Source organism: Megachile rotundata, chromosome 8, assembly GCF_050947335.1.
Source record: "Megachile rotundata isolate GNS110a chromosome 8, iyMegRotu1, whole genome shotgun sequence".
NCBI classification, from domain to species: Eukaryota; Metazoa; Arthropoda; class Insecta; order Hymenoptera; family Megachilidae; genus Megachile; species Megachile rotundata.
This window is the reverse complement of record NC_134990.1, coordinates 6227763-6247240: the sequence shown is the minus strand read 5'-3', so window position 1 is coordinate 6247240 and position 19478 is coordinate 6227763. Positions and strand designations below refer to the sequence as shown.

Below are 19478 nucleotides of genomic sequence, written 5' to 3'. Positions count from 1 at the left end.
AAATAAAAAAAAAAGTACCACCATCGAGATTCGATCCAACGATTTTACGGTTACAAGTTCAGAACCTTAGACATTGAGCTAAAAGAATTATCGAAGTAAGTACTCTCTAAAAGCTATTTACCTTTTTACCAAATTTTCAAAATCAGTTTTCTCAAATTCTTTTCAGAAATGTTATCCACTACTTTAAGAAATCAATGTTTGAATGAAAACCTATTTACACAGCAAGTATCAAAATTATTTAAAACCTGTCGACCTGAGGGTCTGCATTATGCTCGCACTTTCATTAAACTAGGATTAAAAGTCGGGCAAATTATTCCTTTTATTCGAATAGTCGTGTTCGATTCTTACTTCCTATCTATTATATTAAACTTTATCGATCGAAAAAAGTGTACGATTACTTAATTCTGTCTTCTTGAAAAGCCTAATTAATAATATAGCGCTGAGAAGTATATTAGATAAATAAAGTAAGAATGACAAGGGTAGAAAAGAAGAATCAAATTTTAGTTTTTAAATTTTGAATTTTATCGAAGTTGAGTGAACAATTTGCAAAATTATAGTTCTTTATTTATTGTTAATATTAATTACACTTGAACGTTTGCAGAAATCATTAATATAATCTAATTAGATGGAGCTTATTGACTACAGTGTCTTTAGCTGAAAGTATTTTATATATGCAATTATATCGATCCTTTTTAATTATTTCACAAAGTGTCGAATTAAATCGTGAATTATAATGAACAATTTTCGATGTGTAAAATATTTTTCGATAAAATGAATCCATAATTTCTTTTTAACACGTTCCAGTGCAGGGTGGGATAATATTTGTGGTATGCAATATAAGAGGCTTTAAATTTTCAAATTAATATTGCATTAATCCTCAGATGGCGATACGTGGGTCTTTTGGGACCCTTATACAGGTAGATTTGAAATAAGAAAAATAACTGTCACCACCATTCAAATGTATTTAATTTTTGTTTTATTCATATTTTGTAATATTAAATAATTTTAATATTTGCATAATATTGAATGATTTTAATAGGTATAATAATTTTCTAAAAATAATTCAATTTGTTTAATATTTCAATATAATATTAATTATTTCTAAATTATCTATCTTAATATTGATGTCTTAAAAAATTGAATGTTTGTAAAATGTTTCTCCTTTAAATATTTCTAATTTTCCTAATTTAATCATTTGAAAGTTTTAAAAACATAAAAATTTCTCAATTTTTAAAACTCAAAACTGAAATTTGAGAACTTACATTTTTAAATGCATTTTACAAATTAATTTGTACGTATTTACACAGATCCAGGCGCCATCTGAGGTTTCAAACAAAATTGAGGAACAATAAAATGGCAGCGTAACTAAAACACAGATACAATTCTATCACGAACTAGTATCTTAATCCCAGATTATCATCTTATAAATTGCAATTGAAATGCAATATTTACTTCTAATTTCAAACGCTTGAATTATGAAGTATCATTCAAAATATAAAATGATCAACAAATTTTAAATAACACCGTTGAATTCTGTCACAAAATATGTGTAAAACAATGAAAAATGTTTAACACAATGTATCAATCACATTTATACATGTTAAAACGTGTGTACACAAACTACCAAATGGCAAAAATCATCGAATGCAAGTTTATAAATTTTTATAATCTTCAAAAAAGTTATGCCATTTCCATATTTTTCATTCTTTCAAGATAGCAGTGATTCGTCAATCAAATTTCCGATTTTAATGTCAAAAATAAATGAAACTACGAAAGGTATGAATCACGTAAATACTTTTTCGAGATACAGTTCCGAAATGCTCCGATAGAGGATGACGTCACACTTTGACGGGTGCGCGGAGGGAATACGCCAAATACTAAGCGATATCCGCCACAATCCATTAGTTTCGGAGGTATTAATTAAAAACTTCCATAAGTTAATAAGACGTAGAATTTTTACTGAGCAGACGTAGCAAAACCATCTCCATTGCAGTAGCCACTATTGTCAAATGACGGGCAACCGATGACACTGAAGCCACGATCTGAATATGTTCGACTAAGAGTTTTATCGAAGTATTGACAGTTGAATTAATATTATATTTTGGTAAGCGAGATAAAATTTCACTGTTTTAAAATTTATCACTGTATCACTATACTTTAAAGCTAGACAGGGCTGTGCTTTCCACAGAAAATATAACCTAGCTTTTACTGGGGTTCACTTGTCGACGAACTGAAATGTTATCTTTTATTTGTATATGTATAAGTGGCGAATTCACAAATTCATCGTACACGAACAGATAGTAGCTAAAAAGTGATAAATAAAGATTTATTATTGCATTAGGTTATAATATGTTTAGGTTATAATTGTTCGATATGTTACTGTTTGTTGACGTTCGGTAATTTGTACGTCAACGTTCGGACATTCGGACGTTTCCGTTACTCTCTGTGCTTCTACGTTCGGCCAACTTCGGTCAATGTCGGAACTACTAGATACAACCATGTTCAGACCCGAGAGATTCGCTTGTATCGAATTATGCTGAAAGTTTTTAATTAATATCCAAAACTAATAGGCTGATACTGATATCGTTTGATGTTTGAGATCTCAATTCTCTATTTCACGCAAGAAAAACACATGCCGAAACCGGAACACTTCGATACACCCCTTTTTCGAATCAGATTCACGATTCTTCTTTCACTGTTTCTTTCATCGGATCGTGAAGTTTAAAAAGGTGTACTGCTCGTAAAATTAAATAACTATATTCTAGAATACGCACTTACACGCTTACGAAAGAATGTAATAACGTCGTTCGTTATCTTTGATTTTAAATGTTTCTCGAAAATCGAAATATTTAGTATATAGAATCTCAAGGTATTGATATAATGAATATATAGGATCCATAGGATCACGTGTACTCGCGAAATATTATAGTAGTACGCTAAAATCTGAGGCTACTGTGTCATAGTGGTGAATATGATTTGAACAAAATTCAAATTAAACCTCTCCATTTCTCTCTCTTTGCTGTTGCAATTACTCGAGAAAAGATAATACGTAAATTCTTGTATTTATAGGTCCGTGTAAATAAATTCTTTTGTGACAGGGCTTATGCGAACTGACGTTTGCTGAATCAATCTGTGAGATAGGAGGAGCTTTCAGTGATCAGAGTTATAGATTATACTTGATTGAAACTTTTAATTAACCGTTTCCCACAGGTCTACGATTTCAGATTGTTTAACCCTCTGTTGCATTCTGGACTTTGGATAATATAACTGTATATTAAAATTATTTCATGAATTTTTCAATCATATAAATTTATAATATTTATAAACTATTTTATAATTTATAAATTATATATAGTATAATTTACAAATTATATATAGTATAATTCACAAATTATATTTCAATTTTATATGTATACATTTATATCTTAATATTTTCATATTTTTGTATTTACTGTTCACATATTATTTGTGAAATATAATATTATTTAAATAATATAGAAGTTTATATAATATTGTTAATATTTAACAATGTTATTTAAATAAGAAATTTAAATAATATTGTATACTATTCTGCACAAAATATGTTGCGTAAAATAATATATAAAAAAAAATATTTTATCACACTCAAATGAGCAGCTAATAATCAACAAAATTATTGAAAAACATATTTTATCTTTCATAACAATTTTAGTTAGTATATTCTAAAAATGTTGGACATACACGTTTTTAAATAATTCTTCTTTACTGAAAAAATTCATTCATTATTATTTATTCAATGTTATACTTGTGAGTGTCAAAAAATTCTTTCTGAATTGAAAAACTCATGCAACAAAGGGTTAGCATTCTTCTGTGCGCAGAACAGTGTTGATTATTTCAAGAGAAAATTATCAATCGAAGATTACAAACGTTAACGAAAGATTTTTTTAACGATAGTTTTAACCGATTAAGGAATAAGATGAATCGCAAGGAGCTTGTCTGATTCGATCGCACATGAAAGTGACGTTGAACTTAATTGACACTTAAAAAATCACGTATACTACTTGAAAAGTAATATTAATGTAACGATATCCGGCGATATTTTCCGTGATGGTATTCGTTTCGCTCGAAATTCCTGTCTACAACACAAATTTGTAACGCGTGGTTCTTGTTTGTTTTTCGAGGACGAATAAACAAATAATATTTTTGAAGAATGCGCAAGAAGCGGTTGAATGAAAACTTGAATTAAAATTAGGGTGCGTTTGAATTAGGCTACTCGACCAATGTGATTACGCCTTTACCATATTGTTAACCCCTTATCTTACTGTTATTGTTAATTTAATAAATGATTTGATTCAAACGATAATTTGCCAGATTTGTGAAAAAGAAGGTAAGTTTTGTTTGTATTTTTTGTCTGTAACAATGTTCACGTAAATAATACAGTAATGGTTCGATAAATGCCTGCAACTGGGGCTGTGAACCTGTTTTTATTGTGATTACATCTGCATTGCAAGGTTTTTGGAAGAATTGTCATCGAATGCGTTGAATTGAAATATACTGAATCGGATTGTGTCATATCAGGTTGAATTGAAAAATATAAAGTTAAAGTGAATCACACTGAATTGAATCGAGATGAGTCAGGTTACATTGAATTGAATCAAGTTACATTGAATTGAATCAAGTTACATTGAATTGATTCAATTTACATTGAATTGAATATTTTCAAACGTTCTGAATTGAAATTCGTTAAATTGAATTGCACTGACTTGAAATCTGTTGAATTGAATTGCACCGAATTCAACTTTGAATTCAATTGTGTCCAGTTCCATTACTTTAAATGGAACAATTATGCGATTCATTAATACGAATTGAATTACATTGAATTGAAATGCGTAGAATTGAGATCCGTTGAACTGAATTGCGTCGAATTGAACTAATAGTGAGAAATTAAATCACACTAAATTGAATTTTATAATATTATAAAATGTCTAGAATTGAACTGCGTTCAATTGAATTGCGTAGAATTGAACTACATTGAATTCAATTCCGTCGAATCAAATTTCATTGAATTGAACAATTATGCATTAGATTTTAACGAATAACATTGTATTGAAACGCGTAGAATTGCATTGAAATTCAATTCCGTCAAGTTGCACTGAATTGAATTTTATAAAATTGAAATACATTGAATTGAAGGACGTTTATCTCAATGGCGTCGAATTGATTTGCATCAAATTGAAATACGTTAAATTGAATCATCTCGAATTGAATCGCATTTAATTCAAACGTGCTGAATTGAAATCTCGTTGAATTCTATTACGTGCAATTGAATCATATCGAATTGTAGCGCTGCCGGTTAAAATGTATAAAAAATAAATAAATGAATATTCCAAATTGAAACTTGTCGAATTGATTCGACGATCAAACATTCTTATCTTTGCATCGAACAATAAAAACATGGCCGCTCAATTGCTTATTCTGCAGTTCTATACGCGCTCGAACTTGCACTAAACTAGTGAGCACTTATCGAACGGTTACTGTATGCGTACATATTTAATTCTACATAATGCATTCGACCAAGGCAAACATCATAAGGGAAGTGGTTAACAAAAGGAAACTTGTTTGAAGCCGTCATTGATTATCAAAAGAACTGTGTAATTTATGATCTTATAAACGCATCGATCGAACAATATGTAATTAAAAATGGGGTGATAGAAACCCCATACGTCAGCATGTTTCTCGAAAATGTGAGCTGTTACGAAAAGTGTGAACGATGTGGGACTGCGAGTACAGTAAAACTCCATTTATCTAAACAACTTAATACTCAATTGCAATTATACTTTTAATGTTCCATTTTTTCATACCTGACTTCATAATACTCTGTAACTTATATAAATATATGACACTGTAGATATTTAATATAAGTTAAAACGTGCTTTTCAATTTTTTAAAAATTAGAAAAGCTATTTTGTTGGAAAAATTTGTACGCTTATTAATTTCCTGCCCTAGGGGCTTTGGTGGCGGATTTTATAAAAATTAAAGAAATTATCATGTATGGTTTCTCCATCGTTTGTTCATTTGAAAGGTAAATACAATACGTGTACCTTCTGTGTACTTAGGAATTAGAACTAAATTCCTTAACAGGGAATTATGAGGATGTCGCTGAAGTTTATCATGATTGTTTTATATTTAAAATAAACAAACGCCGTTAAATATACTGAATACGTCTCGAAAAATCTGCCTCGTAAATTGATATTTTTTTGTATGTATTACGCATTGGGGAATTATCGGGTTCCTATATTCCAGTTATTCGAACCGACTTGATCCCCAACTAGTGTGAATAAAAGGAGTTATACTGTACATTGAAAAGCGTTATTATACATCAACTGTCACGTTATTGTATATCAAATGACCGATTTTTAAACATTGATATCTTACATAATTTAATAGCACAAAAATACTGTAAAATACATACAGTGTATTAATTTGAAGTTAACAATTTGTCAAGTAAGTATTTTATTAATATTATATAATCTGAAGCTACATAATCAGTTAACGTTTTTTATATAAATGGCTGGTTGTCCGTTACAAAATGGCAGGTTGTTATAAAATGGCTGACTGTCTGTTACAAAATGGCTGACTGTCCGTTACAAAGTGGCGGGTTGTCTGTTACAAAGTGATTGTTAGTAACAAAATAAAGGCTATTCATATCTGCTAACGAATATCATAGCATTTGTTTTATAATATTTTATTCAAAAGATCGTGATCGGTTTAAATATATTCAGTAAAGTCTCATTATATTGCCGTATACGAGCTACAGAAACAGCAAATCATTGAAACTGGCTACATAAAAGCGTTTTTACAGATGTCTATAATGCAATGATAAAAAAGGGTCTCTGATGTGCGATAACATATTGCGTGCAATACAAGAAGGCAATATAACGAGAGTCTACTGTAATTTAAATGTTTCGTAGTTTTTTGAAATACAGATTTTGTTTTACGTTGCGATTATAATTTGTTAAATGTTATAACTCTATAAATAAATCAGTCATTTAATTTGCAACAATTTGATAGCACTAATTGGATAATAGATTTATAAATTAACTAATTAATAGGATAACAGAGAATTTGTTGTTAAAATACTGAAGGTTTAGTAACAATTTAAGCAATCAATGACGAGAAGCCACGCATTTATTAAAAGTATCTTTGTCATTGTGATTTTAGAACGAACGCTGCAAGTGAGACACGATATGAAATGTAAAAGTTATTGGAGAATTTTAATCGATAATCAATTACGTGATCTATCGGTGGCACAAATTTTGTAATGCAATGTTGACGTGTTCGCTGTGGAGACAAAAGTTGTGAACTATCCACTGGTGTGAGAGGCAGTGAACGTGTTAAATACGACCGCACATGCAGTAAGGTCTCGCTATATGGCCCTGAGTGAGATAATAAGGAAAATATTGCGGAATGCTATATAAGCTCATTGCATATAGCGTTTAATTGTTAAGGACTGATCCTTACAAAGTTTTTAATTTTGGAAATAACTCAACTCCTTGAAAAATTTTTAATGGAGAAATTTAATTCTCTTAATTTTTTAATTTGGAAATTTCGATGTTCATGAATTTGTAAATTTGAGAATTTTTAAACTTGCAATTTTCAACACATGAGCATTTAAAGATTTGAATGCCGATAAATTTTTAAATTTCCAAATTTTGCAACTTTTAAATAAATTCTTAAATTTGGAAATTTGAAAATTTGGGCCTTTTCGAAAATTTCGAGATTTCTTAATTTGAACATTTCCAAATTTCATAACTTAAATATTTCTAAATTTCAAAGCTTTATAATTTATATATTTCTAAAACTGAAAATGTTTAAATTTGCAGTTTAACAATTTTTATATTATTCAATTTAAAAATTGAAACTTATCAAACTCACCAAATGTGAATTTTTAAAATTCACAGATTTTCAAATTTTTAGATTTTACAACTTGAAAATTTCTCAATTTCTGAATTGAGAAATTTCACGATTTATAAATTTAAAAATTAAACATTTTTGAAAAATATTTAAAAGTGTATAAACTTGTAAATTAAAAAATTCAAAAATTAAATATTTCATCAATTAAAAAATTTCAAAATAATTGTTGAATATTTGATATATAAAATTGTTATATTGATCTGTGCGTTAAAATAACGGAAGAGCATCGTGTCATGCTTAACGAGCCATATAGCGAGACTGCACCGTATTATTGTAACAATGAACAAAATTGTAATATCTTTATACCAACGATCCTGATGTTACGGAGAACTGTCATAATTATTTGTATCAAATAATAATTATTAGTTTATTGCTTTGTCCGACGTCTTTACGCCTCGATGATCGAAATTAAGTTAAAACCTTACGAAAGACTTCATCGTTACAGCGAGAATCGCTGAGTGAACTTATCTCCGTAGGAATAAGTGGAAAGAAGAAATTGTGAACGGTAACGTAAAGATTCTTGTAACAATTGGAACTGCAAAACCTATGAATGACTTGTTGTTCCATTAAGAATGGACCTTTTCTTTCCAAGATTAAACCTAACCCTTAAAGCACGGAGATTTTAGGACGTAAACAACCGAGTGAAGCGGTAATAAGTTTATCTAAATAATTTTTAACGAATATTATCCAATATTTTAACATTATATAGCGTTACATCTCTGTATCGAAATTTCTTCGTACAAGATAAATAAAATTTTCGAAAGACTCCGTACTCTAAAGGTTACATTAATACTCTTCTCCTTTGGCCGTATTCTTTGAAAACGAAACCTTAGTTACGTAGAAAGGATGCGAACGCTCAAGAGACTCGATAATAATTTTAAATGAAATTCTTGAACGAACATCTACGCTTCGAACTGTGCCCGCACTAACATGGCGTACGCGGTCTAACGATACTGTGAATATATGTATATGTACGCGTTATGTTTGTTAAATGTACTGATTAATATTTCGTTGATGCAAATCGAAATGGACTCGCATTTCGTTCGTGAATTCTGCACGGCAAAGAATCGAAGGAAAACGCATTTATCATAATTAATTATTAATATTATTACAATAATAAACTACAGTATGCTCTAAATGTATTATCATTGTTGTTGTTGTTGTTGTTGTTGTCGTTGTTGTCGTTGTTGTAATCATTGTTGTAATCGCTTCTTTAAGTGTCCAACTTATTCTTTTCTCCTCGTCATTATACCTGAAATGATATTAACATTTTTTTTCTTCTGTTACAGTTGTGTGAGTGTGTATGACTGTAAACGTGTAAATGTTATACTTATGGTAAGCTAATTCGGTCTTAATATGTTTCAAGACTCCGTAAAGAAAGCAGACGTGGCCAATCTCTTTCGATAGATTCAATGGAAAAAGTATTACGGAAACGTTTCGAAGTAATTCTAGTAATCCTATTAAAATCTTGTAAGAAATATATCGACGTGTTTTGAAACGTGTTGTTCTATCTTGTATTTGTTATTGCTGCAGCTGCCGAGTTCGTTCTAGCGGCAAAAACGATTTCTTTTACGTTCAGTTTGATGGACAGTGGAACCTCGATATTTCCTTGCGTCAAGGGCTCAGAGGCGGTACTGAAAATTATAAAAGATATCACGCTTTCTTTATGACTATCTATTTACTTTTTTCTGTTGTAGAATATTTTGGAGATTTTCAGAATTTAGGTATTTTTGAAATTTGGGAATATTTAAGATTTGAGATATTTGGGATTTTTTTTTATTTTTAAGATTTGGAGGATTTTTGAAATTTTGTTTTCTTGGGGAATTTTTAAGATTTTGAGGATTTTGAGGATTTCGGATTTTTGGGGAATTTGGGGATGTTTAGAACTTTTTAGAGTTGGGGAATTTGGAGATTTGAGGATTTGAGTAATTTTGGGGATTTTAATAACTTTAGTGATTTTAGAATTTTTGGTAATATGGAAACTGAAAATTTGTAGCCTAGAAATTTGATAATTTGAAACTTTGAAATATCCTAATTGAAAAGTTTGAGATTTAAAGATTTTGAAAATGTAAAAATGTTGGAATTTGATAATCTAGGGACTTACATATCTAAAGATAAAAAATATAAAAAATATTAATGAAAGATTTACATAATATTTTTGGTGAAACTTGATAACCTAATATCGAGGTTCTCTTGTGCAACTAGTTAGCTCCAATTTTAACCCTGTTTCATTTCGTTGAAAAAAGAAATTCCGGTTTCCGCTTTGAATCATTTTGATCGATGACGTTTGGTAAAAATGTAAATGTAAATATTTACACGTTTCTTCCTTTGCAGGCGTGTCTGGTGAAAAGTCCCAGCCACGAAGTGCTGTTCCATACGGCACCAGTAGAATAGTACAACTAGTTAGCCCTCAATTATCTTCTAATCAAATTCCAAGACTCGCCGACAAAATTGTAAAAGGGACCTGAATCAGCCATGGGAAAGCAGAATAGCAAGCTAAAGCCGGAGGTGTTAGAGGATCTCAAACAGAATACCGAATTCTCGGGTAACTCAATTGATTTTCATAAACAGTAATTAACTTCAGCTACTAATGTTTCGCATAAAATGTTTTATTCAGTATGAATTTATCTTACTCTACTTTTACTCTTCACAAAATTCAGCTACTTATGTTGCTATAATACTATAAGGAAAATGTTCGCGACAAACTGTAACGCGTTTTTAATTGTTTGCCGCCATACTGTTCAATCGCAGGTGGCAGTAAAATTCAAATTTGTTTGTACCAAGTTAAGCTTTGATAATAAAACAACAAAACAAATATTCGTGTCAATTTAAAATGAAATAGTAAAATATGATGTGTTACATTATCGATTTTCTTCAGTCATTTCAATATATAAATAAATTATTATTTTTTTAAATTATATTTGATAAAAATAGAGGTTAATTATTGATTCAATAAAAGGAATTTAAACGCATACTTGAAATATTTATTGTTATCATAAAATTGATATAACAGAATAAATTTTAGTATTATAGGTTAAATTAGTAAGAATATTTTTATTTTATTATCTAAGCACAAATAAATTTTAAATTTACCGCCATCTGAAATCGCATATTGCTCAAATCAATATGGCGGAATAATTTTCCGTCATTCTCTGAAGAATCATTGTCAGAACACTTAAATAATATCGGTTAGAAATATCGGTATTTTGTATCGATATTTTACGTGACAATATATATTCTGTTATCGATATTCAACCCATAAATATTAAAATCTTGATGCAATCTCTATATTCAAATTATCGTGCGCTTTTTACGAGCATGCGCAGTACACGTTTTGTCTACATACACTTATTTAACGAAACTGTGTTTCTCTTTGAAGATGCTGAAATTCAAGAATGGTATAAAGGCTTCGTGAAGGACTGTCCGAGTGGACATCTCAACGTAGAAGAATTCAAGAAGATATACGGAAATTTCTTCCCTTATGGTGATGCTTCCAAGGTAAATCTTTGTATTTATGAAGTTACTTCTGAAAGGACAAAAATATTTTATACAATTTATATAAATTTTTATAGAAATTATACAATGCCTTGCAATATTAATAAACACTGATGTTTAATTTCTCTGTTCGTAAATTTGAAATAATTTAAAATGTGAAATTTTATATTTCAAAATTTCTAGAATAATTGCTTTTCCAAATCTGAACATTTGAAAATGTTTGAATTTTTAAATTTGGGAATTGGGATAAATATGTAGTATTATTAAATTTTTATAACCTAAAATTTTCAAAAAACGTAAATTTGAAAAGTGAATAAAAATTAATTTAAACAGCAAAATAGCATAAAGGATGAATGCTCTACCTTAGAATTTTTATTTCCCATAATTAATTATGTAGCTGCTTGTTACTTTATTTGATATATTAAGTTATTTAATTATTTATTTTATCTTTTAATTATTTCTTTGAACTTCCAAGTAATTTTAGACAACAGCATTCACTGAAGTTTGTGTCTACTGGAACCTCAAAGGGTTAATAGCTATTATCCTACACCTGAAACTTTAATTACCTTTCTCACTCCCTTTGTCAGACATTATTTACTTAATTCATTGTATTGTATTTAAACATTATATTTTCACAAAACTGCGCTCAATTATAAATTGATTAAAAATCAATTATAAATCAATATTTTTTAATCACTTTTTTCAGTAAATTTATGTAAGATTTAATAATTATTGCATTTCATTTCAATATAAATTAATTTTTTCAATGATCATTTACAAAGATATTTTCTAAATAAATTATTTTTAATTTCTGATAAAAATGAAATTTTATTCGTGGTAGTTAACGTGCTTATAGCTTTCTGACAGAGAAACAAAAATGTACTGTATGCTTAGAATAAAAACGAATTAGCAGTAATTTATTGAATCGTATCCTGTAGTAGCCTGCGTTGCAATTTGAGGTCAGTAGTATCCCATTTTATAACATTTCATCTAGTCTTTTCATGATCGCACAATGTACAGTTTGCAGAGCACGTGTTCAGAACATTCGACGCGAATGGCGATGGAACAATCGATTTTCGAGAATTTTTGTGCGCTCTCAGCGTAACGTCCCGTGGAAAGTTGGAACAGAAATTAAAGTGGGCCTTCAACATGTATGATCTGGATGGTAACGGATACATTTCGCGGCAAGAAATGTTAGAAATTGTTACGGTAAGAAAAAACATCAGAGGTTTACAATCCACTTTCAAATTATCTCTTTATAGTATTGTAAAAATCAAAACCCTATACTTTATAGGATAGCACGCCTTTTTATACGGTTTAATTTTTTCTTGCAAAAAAAAAATATAAAATATAACGTCAAGAAAATCTAAAATACAGAATTAAAATTTTTGAATAAAATATCAAATTAATTAACAAATATATTTCAATACAACTATTTGAATATCTTTAAATGCAAATTTTTCTTAGTAAATATTATTAAAACAAAAATTTGTGTTGTAATAACGTTTTCATATAAGTTTCATTTTTTTCAGGCAATTTACAAAATGGTTGGTTCCGTGATGAAAATGCCAGAGGACGAGTCAACGCCAGAAAAGAGAACCGACAAGATATTTCGTCAAATGGATAAAAATAAAGATGGCAAATTATCACTCGATGAGTTTATAGAGGGTGCGAGAAACGACCCGTCTATTGTGCGACTGTTGCAGTGCGATTCAAGTGCACAAGCTCAGTGAGACCTTGGGCTATTACGCAAGTATTACTGTATCATCTACATACCTGATTCAGGGCCCGGTCTGATCACTGTCCCTATTAAGGTTACGATCATAAAGAAGCGTCCATTAAAAAAATTCACTGGAAAACCTATTAAAATGTTTTTAATTTTTATCGTTGCTTTCATTAGTTTTAATTCTCCGATATTAGTGATTTTCTTCTTGTAGAAACGTTGTTTTATCTTGAAACATTAGTTATAAGTTTATTTCAATATTTATTTTCCATTTATATTTAATCAAAAGATAAGAATAAGTAGAGAAAGTTTTGATAGATTTTCAGGTGAATAATCTTTATAAACGTAACCGTTATTCTAAAATAATAGTTAACAGAAAATAATGGGACACTTGTAAATTGGACCGGAACCTAAAACAGTCCAGGGTCTCTGGGCCCACGGCGCTTGCGCATACCGCAAGCTAGTCTGCAAGACTAGTCCAGTCGCTCCGTGACAAACGGATCGGTTTTAAGAAGAAAAGCGTAGTTTGTTTTTGATTATGATAATCCCTGTATGCTGTGTATTACGGACGACCAGTAAAATTGTTTGATTCACATTGAAACCCAGGAACAAAAGTGGTTCCACAGTCAAAGCTAAAAAACTGCTTTATTTAATGTTATTTCAATGCTGTCGGTGATGTTTGTAGATATGGTTTAAATATATATTAATCAGGTAAATATTAAAATTTGTAAAGCTTTATAAAAGTTCAGCTTTAATGAATGATGGTGTTTGTAATTGATTTAACATATGTGCAAACAATTTTAACATAGGTCTTCGTTCTATGCAGCCCATAGGGTAAATTAACTTTTGAACATGTTATATGATTTTTTGTAAACTATTCACAAGGGCATATTTCATACTATGCGATAATACACACAATACTCTTCATCACCCTTATAAAATGTTTGATTTCTTAATACATGCCATCATGAATCTATTAATTGTGAAAAAGACTTATTTACGTATTTTATTATTATACTAATAACAAATCATTTAAGTTACAAAGGTTATTGGAATCGTAAATAGAAGAATATAAATTTTGTATAGAATTTGTTTTCTATTTCTTAATAAATATAAATTATTCTTATATAACATGCAATATTTTTCTAGTAAACAGAAAACAATGAGAATAAATCTTAATTTTAAGATTAAGATCTTAAATCTACAGATGTTTTTACACTTGTGATACATCAAAGTCTGCAAAACATGAAGATCCGCAATCTATAGGTTACATGATTTTAAATGCATTAACTTTATAATCTAGCAATTAGACTTATTTACATATACAGCATTACAACAAAATTATATATCTACTTCAAACCTTTTGAAACTTTAACGAAAATAGGATTGAAATAATTTAATACACAGTGTGTTAAATTGAGTATTTTATTTAATTAGTAACAAGCAGAATGTTATTAATTATTGAATTTGTTGTTTCTTATAGTTTTGATATTTATAATATTAAACATTTACCATATAAAAACATAATTAAAATAATAAAGTAGAAACAATTTTGAATGTAAACTGCTATATCACCCACACATGGATGGCACTTAAATTTCTATAAGAATGCATCACCCATATTATTTATTGAATTACATAAATAAATAATTGGATGATAAAAATAACAAAATAACGATAGTGCCTGATAAAATTTTCAATTGTATCAATGCTGATCTTCAAATCCATCCGATATCAAAACATTAGAATTTGAAGTGAATATATAATTTCATGTAGCATTGTATTATCATAAAAATAATTAATTTTATAACATGGTTATTTTATTTTTATTTGTTGTAACAATTGGAATAATTGTTCACATTTCTACTAGTACGGTTCAATGACCTTTGTTACAATCGCTTTATTAATATATTATTATAGAATAAAAGTCAATCATCTTTTCATAAAAAAGAGATAAAGTATCGTATCCTATTTTAATTACTTTATTATCGTTTTCAATTGATTTGAGGTATTGCCGAAGTATAGACACTTGAGCTGAAAGATTTAAAAGATAAGCAAATAAAAGGATAACACTCATGCGCACGAATTGTCTTATTGTTAGAGATTTATTTTTGTGAATACGTGTATCATGTGTACATGTGTGAATATTCTATGTGTGTAACTAAATATTTTTATGTGAATTTGCGGGTATGCATATAAACAGGGAGATGGAAGATAGGAATGAACAAAAGATTACGAAATAAGAGTACTAACAGAATCAGAAACAGACACATGTAGGGAAAAACTTAGCACAATACATCAATTCTCCCGATAACTGTTGTACGATTAGGATTGTTTAATTAATATACAATGTGTGTATGTATACGCGACATTTTATTTCATTTGTTATTTTAGCAATAAAAGCACGACAATGTCCTGATCGTTACCTTCACAAAACTGTACATACAGTTATGAAGCAAACGTATAATTTGTGCTGGTTCTTTACGATTAAGTAGTTCGACTCATAATTTATGCTAAATTAAATAAAAAAAATCATCCTAAGTAAAGTATGCATTCCGAAAAATATACCCAAAAAAAGAAAAAATGTATATAGGCGATAACTTACAGTTATTAAAAAAAAAAAAAAAAAATACGTTATGATTATTAAACGACTAAAAATGTAGATCGTCATTTAACATTATGATTTTTTATATTTATACATTGATTGACCGCCTTTTTTCATAAAACCACCTGTATCGTGTCTGTGAACCGGTGATGGGTAACTGTGATTGGGAGACAGTAATGGATAGTCAATTTTTTAATTTATAAATTTGGCAATTTGATAATTTGAGAGTTTGACGTTTCTGCTTTTCCAAATTTAAAAATTTGATAATTTAAAGATTTTATATTTTATAAATGTTCGATTAGTTTATTTCTAAATTAAAAAATTTGACTATCTGATTACCTGTAAATTTGAAAATATTCAACTTTTCAAATTTACAACTTGTCAAATTTTTAAATTCTCAAATTTCTAAATTTGAGTATTTGAAGTTTCTATATTTTCGTATTTATAAATTTACAAATTTCTGAATTTGGAAATTTGAGTGTTGAAAAATTTGAAAGTAGGAAGATTTGGAAGTTGGAACTATTTAGAAACTGGAAGATGGAAAAAATCTAAATTTTTAAATTTTCAACTTCCCAAATTAAAAAATGTCCAAATTCCTACATTTGTAAATTCCTAAATTTGAAAATTTGAAATTTCCGTATATTTAAATCCATAGAAAATTCTTGATAAATTTCTAAGTTTTGAATTTCTAAATTTTCGAATTACCAAATTGTTACATTTTTAAATACCTAAATTTAAATATTTGAAATACGGTATATTTTCTTACATGGTTGTGTGGGTGCTCAAGTGTAAAGTTGACGTGGATGGGAATTTCCTAAACCGGCAGTATAAATGATGGCAATATAACAGCCTGTGTTCACTGTAATCATCTAATTGACATGTCAAATGAAAAAAAAATGTAATCTGCCCATCACGGATATAGATAGCCACTTTCTGTTTTTGTAATACTTGTAATTGAGCATTGCTACACATTCTTTTCTCCTAAATTTCTTTTGGGTCCATTAATCGAATATCCTTATTATTCAAAAACAACTACGCGACATTTACATGAGCGAAGAGCATGCACCGTGATCTTGCGCTTTAGTTGATACACAGGCAGTATTGTGTTTTACAGAAGGACAACGTATTATGAAGATACAAATATGTATGTATATTCAACATATATGTATACTTGTATCTATATGTATATCTACTATATACTTTATAGGATGTACATTCATTCACCTTGTGCTCATTAACGATTAAGGTTATAGACTATATACGGTGGCCGCTAAATAAGTAGCCGCTACATAAGTAACCGTTAGGAATGCCCATCGCTCATATGCATTACCCGTATACACGCGCGCACTCTACTCTGTCATTAACAAATTAACGAACGAATCGATGAGAAGTTAGTGACCTGTCCTACACGTGGCTACAACGAGAAAGTAAACGGACAAACTGCGGGGAGCGTGCGTGTCTTTGGCCGCTTGATAACTAGCCGTATCTCTGGAGCGTCTACTTATCGAGCGACCACTGCAGTTATATCTTTTATTCGTATAGTTACTGTATAAATTAAATAACCTTATTAAAGTTAATACATAAGATTCTAAAATGAACATTGAAGTTTTTTGGCTATTTGACGATGAACAAAAAAATGAATATGCAAAGGAAATGTTAGTAACGATAAACAGTACGATGACCTTGCCTTTTGAGACATACAAAACACAAAAGAGAAGTGAGAAAAGTGGAAAATTCTATTTAGATAATATGTAGGATTGATATTTTACATTCAATGCTAGCCGAGTCAAAATGTAATTACATATTGTACCTTAAATCAGGAAGCAATAAGCATGAGTAAGTATTGCGACTAAATTAGCACGATCTTAAAAAGTCGTTGACGTCGTGTAATTTTTATAATTTCACAATCGCCCCAGTATTTGACAATTTTCTAACAGTTTTTTTATGAATGAAGCATGCAAAATGAATATTAAATCGTGTCAATTCGTCAAAACACGAGTAGTAGTAGTAGTCAGTTGATACATAATGACTAGAACGATAAAAAAGGAAACATTTTATGAAAAGAATAGAAAGAAGATGTTGTATAACATACAATAAATGCAAGAATGTTGCAAATTCCACGTTTACTTGTTATATATATTAATCTTTTTTCTTTATTCAAGAAAAAGCAATTGAAGAACTGTATTTTGTACAGAATAACAAATCTAAAATTTAACAAGTCAAACGTCTAGTTGTTAACAGATAATTACTTTAAATAATATTGTGTTAAATTGAGGTTCAGTAAAAACTTGGATATTTTCGATCGTGTTTAGAAACAAGAGAATAACAAATATATGCACAAAATAATTTCGATGAAATCAAGTATAAGTGTATTCAAATACACAGTTATGAAGAATATAACAAATATTAATGTAAATATAATATACTATGTTGTAGATATACAAATTTATAGAAGGAATGGTGCAGCCAAAATAGTCGTTATAATACTAACACTTTCCAATATTCAAATTTATTCTCGTACATACTCTGCTGCATAATGTTCACTAACTTTGCAAGATTTTGCTTCCTGCTTATCTATTATACACTAGTAATTTCGGTAATTATTCACCGACTTCAATGATCTCGACATATGTCATAAAAGACAGTGTTCTGGGTATTCTCTTGTGTAGTGGAATCTCGCTATATGGCCCTGGATGGATTGCACAAATTGTGGAAAAAATTTACCATCTAAAATTTTAAACGTTCTACTTTTTACACTTTTAAATTTTTAAGTTTAAAGATTTGTCTAAATTTGAAATTTTTAAATTCATAAATTTGTCTAAATTTGTAATTTTTAAATTCATAAATTTGAAAATTGGATATCTTAAGTTCTTAAATTTCAAAATTTTAGATTCCTTTGCTTTTGAACTAAAAAATTTAAAACTTCTAAATTTGGGAATTAATAAATTTCTATGTTTCTAAATTTCTAAACTTGCATATTTATATATTCATGAATCTAAAACTTCAAAATCTCCCTAGAGTCTAAAAGCTATGGTGATAAAACTGTATCGATGATGATATATGTAAAACATATATGAGGGAAACTTGTTCAACTGGCCATATAACAAAGAGCTATATAGCGAAACTACTCTGTATATGTATACATATAATGTATACATGATGTTATTCTGGATATCTATCTTTATAACATATTTATGCCATGATCATTAATATTGATGAGGTTGTACCCTGTTCTTTATAATTACTTTCCTATATGCTTTTGATTTATGTAACAAGAATGAACTGAATTCTAAAATTTGTATTTACTATATTTTAAAAAAATTTCCTGCTTTTTGTATTTACAAATTAATTCAAATTTATGTAACAGTTTGCTAAGTAATTATCATAAATGCTTATATTTTATTCTGTTTTTATTTTAATCAACATTGTTCTTGAAATGTAAATACAAGGTATGCTATATAACAGGATACAAATTTAAGTACAATTTATACAAAATTTGAGTAATACCTTGTAATTTAAATATTTTCAGTTAAAAAGATGAATTTTGTTACACTTTAAAGAGAAAGTATTTTTTATGCTATTAAATTATGAAAAATGTTCCTGAAATTCTAAATTGTAGATAATTTCATGTTTAAAATTATTTTTATTAATTATTATATACAACACTAAAAACAGGATTACAATAATTTTTTTTAGATTATT

General features: G+C 28.8%; 1 protein-coding gene and 1 long non-coding RNA gene across 5 annotated transcripts in view; one reads left to right on the top strand and one right to left on the bottom strand.

The window, feature by feature from the left end:
• Positions 1 to 15535, top strand: part of Nca (neurocalcin homolog) — a 238087-nt gene extending 222552 nt beyond the window's left edge. The window contains exons 1-6 of one of the 4 annotated variants that reach the window (XM_076534634.1): positions 1215 to 1913; positions 1994 to 2104; positions 10288 to 10498; positions 11333 to 11451; positions 12469 to 12657; positions 12981 to 15535. In XM_076534634.1, coding sequence (XP_076390749.1) covers positions 10429 to 10498; positions 11333 to 11451; positions 12469 to 12657; positions 12981 to 13181 — 579 coding nt within the window. In that variant the 5' untranslated portion in view covers positions 1215 to 1913; positions 1994 to 2104; positions 10288 to 10428 and the 3' untranslated portion in view covers positions 13182 to 15535. Of the gene's footprint in view, positions 1 to 1214; positions 2105 to 9319; positions 9396 to 10287; positions 10499 to 11332; positions 11452 to 12468; positions 12658 to 12980 lie in introns of those variants that run through there. The other 3 variants (XM_076534632.1, XM_076534631.1, XM_003704423.3) reach the window with 3 other exon arrangements.
• LOC143265027 (uncharacterized) lies at positions 9094 to 11386 on the bottom strand. The gene is made up of 2 exons (XR_013039096.1): positions 11300 to 11386; positions 9094 to 9587 (listed from the first exon to the last, which is right to left on the bottom strand). It is a non-coding gene; the product is annotated as an uncharacterized LOC143265027 (long non-coding RNA).
• Positions 15536 to 19478: the final 3943 nt, after the last annotated feature.